The sequence below is a fragment of the Lolium rigidum genome, chromosome 3 (genome assembly GCF_022539505.1).
Source record: "Lolium rigidum isolate FL_2022 chromosome 3, APGP_CSIRO_Lrig_0.1, whole genome shotgun sequence".
In the NCBI taxonomy this organism is placed as follows: Eukaryota; Viridiplantae; Streptophyta; class Magnoliopsida; order Poales; family Poaceae; genus Lolium; species Lolium rigidum.
In genome coordinates, this window is record NC_061510.1 from 63,137,535 (window position 1) to 63,146,380 (window position 8,846).

The following is an 8,846-nucleotide window of genomic DNA, read 5'->3' on the forward strand; positions in this document are numbered from 1 at the left end:
TCTGATCCCTGGAGGTATATAGTACGAGTACTATCGTACATCCCCGTATATCACGCTACGGAGATTGTTTCCATTCGTGTTTGATCTTCTTTCAAGTTGTGGGTTTAAGTGAAGATCTTGCTCTTATGATAACCATTGATTAGTTAGGAGCATATATTTGAGATTAAACAACATTAAGTGTTCCAATTTAGAGCAATTGAAATACGGGTGGGCCTATCGCGTGGTGACCACAAGCAAATCTGCGATTACCGTAAGTTCCTCCGGCAAAAATTGGCACACATGTGACGAACCCTAGAAAAAAAGTTAATTAGATATATGCCATTGTAATTTTCTAGATTCTTCGAAAAATGTCACCTTAATTAGCCTGCCAAAAATACTAATGTAGTGGCATATTTTGAAAGATGAAAAGTATAGTGGCATTTCTCGAATACTCATTAATTTGAGTGGCCTAATTAACCCAATAAAAGTATGCTTGGGGACTTTTAATCGCGGGATTCACGGTAGCCATATTTTTGAGAGCACTATTAGTCACATATTTTTTGTTGTTTCTTCTTGCAGGGGTACATATTTGGTTGTTGTACTGTATGAAGGGACCGTGTAATAGTTTGTGCAACTTAGATGTGTCACTACCTTTGATATATTACCCTTACAGCTCCATTTCCGACCTCTTGATCTTCGCCAGTCCACCATCCCTCCACTTGGCTTGTGATGGTTGATCATGGGTGCGTTGTGCAAGGTAGCCCTCTGACCGGTGGATTGCTACACATAGTCACATCTCCGCTCCTCTCCCCCTCCGCTCCTTAGCATGTCGTCATTGATGTCCCCTCATGCAAGCCGATGGGCCATTTGGATGGTGATCGTGTCGTTGGTGTCGAAGTGGCACGGCTTTGAAGATGGAACATGGTGCCCACGCTTAGTGCAACACGCCATTCACATTCACTTAACTTTTCGTGGGGGTTACCATCCTCGCTAAGCGTTGTGCACCCTTCTAATCTCGAATCATTAAGTCGGAAGTTAAAATTGGTCACATATTATCATTTTTAAATGAAATTTTACGAATGCACAAGATACAACACAATGTATGACAAGAATTTTAGTTTGCATTCTTTGAAAATTTAAAAGTGTCACAAAAAATGGGATACACCCGCAACTAGTTGCGGAATATCCCTTCTCGTCGGTGTATACCACAAACACAATTGGTAAATCTGATATTAGTAAGAACCTTGTCTTGTAGGATCCCTTATTAGGAATACGACATACATGCAGCCATGCGCACGTACGAGCAAAATACGACGAGATCCGGTGACACGAGCGAAGAAAGCAGAGGAAAGGGCAGGCATAGGCAGACCACTCGTCGTCGCCTGCAAAACCCTTTCCTTCCTAATTTGAGTCTGGTCGTACCAAAACTATCGTACAATTCAGTCGTATGTATAGCATTGCTCTCCTTCCTTCTCTCCATCAACTGGTGGTGGCGCGAACCCCCGCGCAGGCGCGCACAATCACCCGTCTAGTCCAACCCACGCGCCCACGCCACGGCACCTCACCTCAACTTCCCACCCATCTTTCCTTCGTCTCCAACTCCAACTGCAGATTTCCCTCCACTTTCGCCGCGCGCGCGCTCCGGCGGGGAGGGAGGGAAGAATCCTTTTCTGTTTCATTCATCCGCCGCGCCTCCTTTTCCTCCGCTCCAGACTAGAATCTCCCCTCTTCTTCCCTGTTTCTTTCCTTTTTCTCCGCTCGCGCATGCACCACCACCGCCACGGGGTCGTCGTCGTCGTCTGACTCCGACTCTGATCCAATGGGGGACGCGTCCACCTCCGCCCCCGCCACGCCCACCTCCACCCTCATCTGCCTGGAGGACGGCAGCGACCTCTTCCTCGACGCCGACGACGACGACTACAGCCCCGCCGCCGACGGCGCCGCGGACTTACGCCTCGCCGGCGACGACCACCTCCTGCTCCTCGACCCGGACGACGACGAGTACGTCGCGCTCATGCTCTCCAAGGAGGCCGGCGCCGCCGCCCACGCCGCCGCCGCCGGAGGCGAGGAGGTGGGCGGCTGGACCAAGGCCGCGCGCGCCGTCTGCGTCGACTGGATTGCCAAGGTGCTTCGCGCGCGCATTCTGCTTGCTCCCGCTCCGCCTTTCCCCCGAACAAAATCAACCGGATCTTTCCATTTCCCTTTTTCCAAATAAAATGATGATGGTTTCTTTCCGTGCGTGCGCGCGGTGTTGGCAGACGAACGCGAGGTTCCGGTTCTGCGGGAAGACGGCGTACGTCGCGGTCACCTACCTCGACCGCTTCCTGGCGCAGCGCCGAGTCGACGTAACGACGATCACCCCCTCCCAATTCGCTGCCCCCCATTGCCATCGCCATCGCCATCGATCTGCTCCGTCATGTCACCTCGCCGAGTGTTCGATGTAATGCCTCCCGACTGACTCCCGCATTCCCGTTCTTGGGTGTTGTGCAGAGGGGGCAGGAGTGGGCGCTGCAGCTGCTCGCGGTGGCCTGCCTCTCGCTGGCGGCCAAGGTGGAGGAGCACCGGGTGCCGCGCCTGCCGGAGTTCCGCCCCGACCACTACGACTTCGACAGCGCCTCCATCCTGCGCATGGAGCTCCTCGTCCTCACCACGCTCAACTGGCACATGATCGCCGCCACCCCCTTCCCCTACCTCGGCTGCTTCGCCGCCAGGTTCCGGCACGACGAGCGGAAGCCCATCGTCCTGCGCGCCGTCAACTGCATCTTCGCATCCATCAAAGGTCTGCCCATTCCCCCTCTCCCCTGCACCAATTCCATCGGATCGGATTTGTTCATTCAGAATTTCAGATGCTCATTTCTTCTCGCAATCCGCGCAGCGATGAGCGCGGTGGAGTACCAGCCGTCCACCATTGCGCTGGCGTCGATCCTCGTGGCGCGCGGCATCGGCAACAAGGACAAGGAGGGGACGCTGACATTTCCCGAACTGGCGGAGGAGCTCAAGGCGATCCTGGGCTCGTCATGGCAGCAATTACACACGGTAAGCTCTTCTGCGCGCCATAATAATGACAATCCCTTTTGGAAATCTGTTGGTGGGAAGCGGCAATGATACGAGTAAATGCGGGCCTTCTTGTTGCGCAGGGGCATGTGTATTCCTGCTACAGCGTCATGATTCGGGAGGAGGACGGCAGGTCCATGTCCATGCGGCGGCAGCAATCGAGCGGGGAGCTGCCTTCCTCCGGCGGCTCCGCCGCCCACGTCGGGAGCTCGGTCACCACCTCCGTGGCCATGGGCGGCGCCAGCAACAATAATGCCGCCACCTCGGCGGCAGCAGCAATCACGGACGGCAATAAGAGGAAAAGGTTGCATTCACCGCGGCGCCACTAGGAGAGTGTCCAGCTCGCACTACTCTAGCTAGCTAATTTCTTCCACTCCACCTGTTTTTTTTTCCCCTCTCTAGTTTCAGCAGTCTTTCTCTTCTCAGGGGGGAGGTGGCTAAATAGGGGGCAAGATTTGATTCTTCTGATTGTGCAATTATTGCAGTTGATTGGTAAGTTAGGATTGGAAAGATTTTGGTTTTCATGAGATCTTTCTTTTCCCTGGCTTAAAAGGCTGTGTAAAGAGCAGAGAGAGAAAGCCTAGGCTGTACCACTGCAAAGAGCTCTTGCTCAAAGTGGGAGGTGAAAAGAGAGCAAAGCCTAGGTATGAGTGGGCAACCATTTTCCCCCTTGTGTGTGTGTGAATGCTGTGCCAGCTAGCTGGGCCTTGTCCTCTCGTCTTCTTTTGGTTAATACCATGTCACTCTACCGGTGACAAAATAATATACTACTTAACCCGATCTTCATATGATTATGGCCTGTTTTCTCACTGTTGAGTCATGCCATTTTGGCTTCTCATTACCATCTTCTTCAGATGCTGAAACAAACTGTACTGTCCTATTCCAGCACAAGCGAGCACGACTGAATTCCTCTCCCCTCTTCTTGGGTCCTGCCTCCTCCGAGCCCCGTGTGCAATTGCTGCAGAGCGCTAGGTAGTAGTTGGTAGTTGCTTCACTGTTTTCCATTTCTCACGCTGCCTTTGCGCCCTGTCACCGGATCACCACCTTTCACTGCCAATGGCTTTGTTTTTCCTTTCCTCAACCACAATGTTATTTGCGTTTCTGCTATCTCATGTAACTTGTATAACAGCTACCGTATGAGTGGAAGTTTGACTTAGGCTACATTTAGCACTATGTTTTGATGCCAACAATTTCACTTAGATTCTGTTGGAGAAATGAGAGGTACGTTTGGTAGGTTGTTTTTGCGCTCGGAAGAAACATATCAGCGTGTTTAGTTGTATGAGGAACGAGGAACTTGATCATCTCTTTCCCAAATGGTGATGATACGACCCCTTTTCACCATCAAGCACACAATTGACCACATACCATACAATATTCAGCACGACATACTACACATTGTTCAAAACGACATAGCATACATTGTTCGACAGACAATAAACATTGTTCACCACAGAATTAAACAAAGTACAACACAAATGCAGGCACATATTTCAGTCTTCGATCATGGCAAGGGCTAGATGATGTTGTGGGCACTTGGACCACCTCAGTCATGGTGTAGTCGAAGACGGTGACCTTGAAGACGTCGCCCCTCCATCACCTTGAAGGTCATGAAGTAGACTATCTTGATCTAGTGGGCAATGGCAAATCTAGGCCACCTCTGATCTAGGCAGACAGTGCCTTTCACGTCCCTCAATTTCACCATCTAGGAGTAGCTGGTGTTCGTATTGAGGATGATCATCCTGGGGATGATGCCAAGGTAGGGGTGGAAGCCTGTCGGGATTGGTAGCATTTCCAACCCCGGAGACAACACCACTTTGGCAAAGTGGGTTGGTCCGACGTCGTCATGGAAATGCCCAATCTTGATAGGCCTCCCCCTAGGCCTCTTGGCAGAGTTGGATTCTCCAGATGATTTGTTGGAGGTGCCCTCTCCAAAAGGCATGTTAGCTGCATCCATCATCTGCTTGGAGCACTGCAAGATGAAGAAACAATTTCAATGAGCACAAATAGATGCATGCCCACCCTCATATGATACTATGGTTGTGAGAAGGGACTGTCCACATGCAAAGGGACTATCCACAAACCAAATCTAGTATACAAGAAATGTTCTTGAACAAATGACTAGGTTTACAGCCAGCCCCTCGCTTATGATTGTGCCACGTATTAATCATTGGCCAATGGAGTAACAAGATACCAAGAATGATGCAAGCAAAACAATAAGGCCTCATACGTATGAACACCACTAGCAAAGTGAATGTCCCCAAACTAAGCCCAGTGTACAATCAATGTTATTGCACATTGGACTAGGTTTAGGGCCAGCCCCTTGCCTATGATTGTGCCACAAATTAATCATTGGCCAAAGGAGAAACATGATTTGAAGAATGATGCAAGCAAAACAATAATGCCTCAATCTACAATCACTACAATTGATGCTATTCAACCTAGTACAAGGCACAAGGAGGAGTGTTTGTAATTTTCTACAAGATTGGTAGCATCAAATGTGGTGTCATTTGGTTCACATGTTCATATCATGGGCCGTAGCATTGAACATATGACATAATAGTTGGGATCATTGAAAAAATCACCGCATGAAGTTACATCAAGTTTCATACTGCAAACATTGGCTAATTATGGCGCATTACAAGCCACGTTATCTTACATCACTCATCACAAATAGCCCTAATCCTCTAAAGTGTGTCCCTGTTAAGAGGACCTACTTTTAGCAGGTCATACACGACATAATCTAGCTTTTGCCTCTCTTGTTTCAGTGCCTCATTTTCTGCCCTCAATACCTCTCTTTCTCCCTCCCACTCCTCCTTCATGTCCCTTACTGCTTCTCTTTCCCCCTCCCACTCCTTCCTAGACCTTGGAATTTGTGCTTGCGTTCTATGCACGTTCTTCAGCGTTGCTACCTCGTTCTTCAAACTCTCTAGTTCATCTTCGCCTCGGTTCTGAACAAACTAGGGTACAATCATGCCTCATAAATTGTAGCACTAGCTAGTGGAAGAGATGTTTGATCAGAACCTTATGCAATATCAAACAACGGACTTTGATCATGTCACTAGGTTCGGAAGAAAATCTATCCAGTGACTTCGCTCTACCGTATAATCATCGACATGAACAATAAAACCCCAATCTGCCACAATGTGAACCTAAAACCTATATCTGGTCATCGGCATGATCCTTGCTGTCGTCGTGGTGAACAGACAGATGCCATAGGATGGCTTAAATTGGGGCCGAATGAACGCTAGAGGATTCGGGGGAGGGTTTGTGATTAGATGGGATGAACTTCCGGATGGTTTCCTCAAGAACTTAGCCAAGGCTAGAGGTTGAAGAAGAAAGACATAAGGAAGAACTCGCTCTAGATCATCTTCTTTACTGATCTCCACAGGTTACAAGTTTGTGCTTACAGGATTTCTCTCTCTGCTCATCGCTCCTGAGTACGGGTGTGCCCCCTCTCCTTATATAGGGGAGAGGGTGGCTTACAGGGGAAGAAACCCTAATGGCATCTTTGACTAGACAAACTACTTTACAAAGTTACTTTAATCATAGATGACACCGGGTCTTCTTTAATCGAGGAGGTCGACGTCCTCCGGCTTCTTTCATCGTCATCCTCCTCTTTATCATCAGGCCTTCGTTTAAAGCTACTTTGCTTAGCTCATCTTTGTCCTCTAGCTCTGGAGAGAATCTTTGACCAGTCCTGCCGACATGCTCTTCTTTCCGGCATCCCGGTGTCTTCTTTACCCGGTTCCGGTATACCCCTCTTGGGGATACCGGCTTAGCTTTACTTAGCCAAACTCTTATCTTTGTGCTCCGGTATGAACATTAAACCGGTATCTTGATGGCTCAAACCATCCGGTTTGGCATGCCTTTGGCATACCGGGGTCATCCCCCAACATTAGTCCCCGAAGCTGGTATAGTCCGGCGGATTCTATCCAACGAGACCATGCCGGGTTCTCACGTCTTTGGATACCGGTTTAATCTATCCGGCGCTTAGCTTAGATCCGACATCTTTGCCCGGACTCACGTTTTCTCTCTTTGCAAGGCATTTTCCGGTATCTTATCCTCCGGCATCTTAGTCATTAAACACCTCCTCGGCGAAGTCGAGAATTTCTCGGGCCCGCGCCCGTCGGTGACATGCGCATCGTGATCGACGCGTCGGTGTCGGGGGTCACTTCCCTTCGGCTTCCGCGCGTGTATTAACCGCCTCCACGGCGGATCCTAGCCACCGTTCCGGATCCGTGTGCACCTCCCTATGGCTTTCTGTTTTTACGCGTGTATCGCTGCGCCACGCGGCGGCCCGTGGAGCGAACCGTCGCGGCCCGCGGACCGAACCGCCGCGGCCCGGCGGTTTTCGGCCCACCTCTCTCTCTTCCTTTATAAGGCGAAACCGCTCCTTCTTCTTCCTCTTCTCGCATTCCCCACTTCTTCGCGCACAGTGTCCTTTGCTCTCTGCGCCTCCGCCGCTTCATTCACCGCTCGAGCTCCGCCGTCCAGCGAATCTTCGCTACTGCTCCGCCGGACATCGCCGAACTGCGCCGCGCGAAGAACCTCTGTGGTGCTCCTCTCGCGGTCGCGGCATTGGTGTTTCCTGATACGTCCAATTTGCATCACTATTTTATATCATAATTTGCTGTTATTCATTGATATATTTCATATTTGGAGATAATACTTATGTTATTTCATCTATTTTGCATGTTTCATGATTATTGGAGGATCGCGCACCGGAGTCAGGATTCTGCTGGAAAAAGCGCCGTCAGAATGCAATATTTCGGAAGATCAATAGTTGACGGAAATTATATGGAAAATCCTATTTTTCCAGAAGACGAAGGGAGCCAGAAGGGGGATCCGAGGGGACCCGAGGTGGGCCCACCCCATAGGCCGGCGCGGCCCAAGGCCTGGCCGCGCCGCCCTGTGAGGAGGGGGCTGTGAACCTAAGCTCCAGGGGTACATCGCGAAGAGCCACAGCCGCCTCTGCGGGGCGGAGAACACCAGAGAGAAAAGAACTCTCCGGCAGGCTGAGATCCGCCGGGGAAATTCCCTCCCGGAGGGGGGAATCGACGCCATCGTCACCGTCATCGAGCTGGACATCATCTCCATCACCATCATCATCATCTTCATCATCATCACCGCCGTCTCCACCGCTGCACGCCGTCACCGCTGTAACAATTTGGGTTTGATCTTGATTGTTTGATAGGGAAACTCTCCCGGTGTTGATTTCTACTTGTTATTGATGCTATTGAGTGAAACCATTGAACCAAGGTTTATGTTCAGATTGTTATTCATCATCATATCACCTCTGATCATGTTCCATATGATGTCTCGTGAGTAGTTCGTTTAATTCTTGAGGACATGGGTGAAGTCTAAATGTTAGTAGTGAAGTATGGTTGAGCAATATTCAATGTTATGATATTTAAGTTGTGGTGTTATTCTTCTAGTGGTGTCGTGTGAACGTCAACTACACGACACTTCACCTTTATGGGCCTAGGGGAATGCATCTTGTACTCGTTTGCCAATTGCGGGGTTGCCGGAGTGACGAAACCCGAGCCCCCGTTGGTATATCGATGCGGGAGGGATAGCAGGATCTCGAGTTTAAGGTCTGTGGTTAGATTTATCTTAATTACTTTCTTGTAGTTGCGGATGCTTGCAAGGGGTATAATCACAAGTATGTATTAGTCCTATGAAGGGCGGTACATTAGCATAGGTTCACCCACACAACACTTATCAAAACAATGAAGATTAATTAGCCGTATGTAGCGAAAGCACTAGACTAAAATCCCGTGTGTCCTCGAGAACGTTTGGTTATTATAAGTAAA

At 49.7% G+C, this 8,846-nt stretch overlaps 1 protein-coding gene across 1 annotated transcript; it reads left to right on the plus strand.

Moving 5' to 3' along the window:
• Nucleotides 1-1,798: 1,798 nt before the first annotated feature.
• On the plus strand, nt 1,799-3,555 carry LOC124696440 (cyclin-D5-3-like). The gene is made up of 5 exons (XM_047229172.1): nt 1,799-2,104; nt 2,238-2,324; nt 2,470-2,758; nt 2,855-3,015; nt 3,117-3,555. Exons 1-5 carry the CDS (start codon nt 1,799-1,801, stop codon nt 3,360-3,362), a joined length of 1,089 nt encoding a protein of 362 aa, XP_047085128.1. The 3' UTR covers nt 3,363-3,555.
• The last annotated feature ends 5,291 nt before the right edge of the window (nt 3,556-8,846 follow it).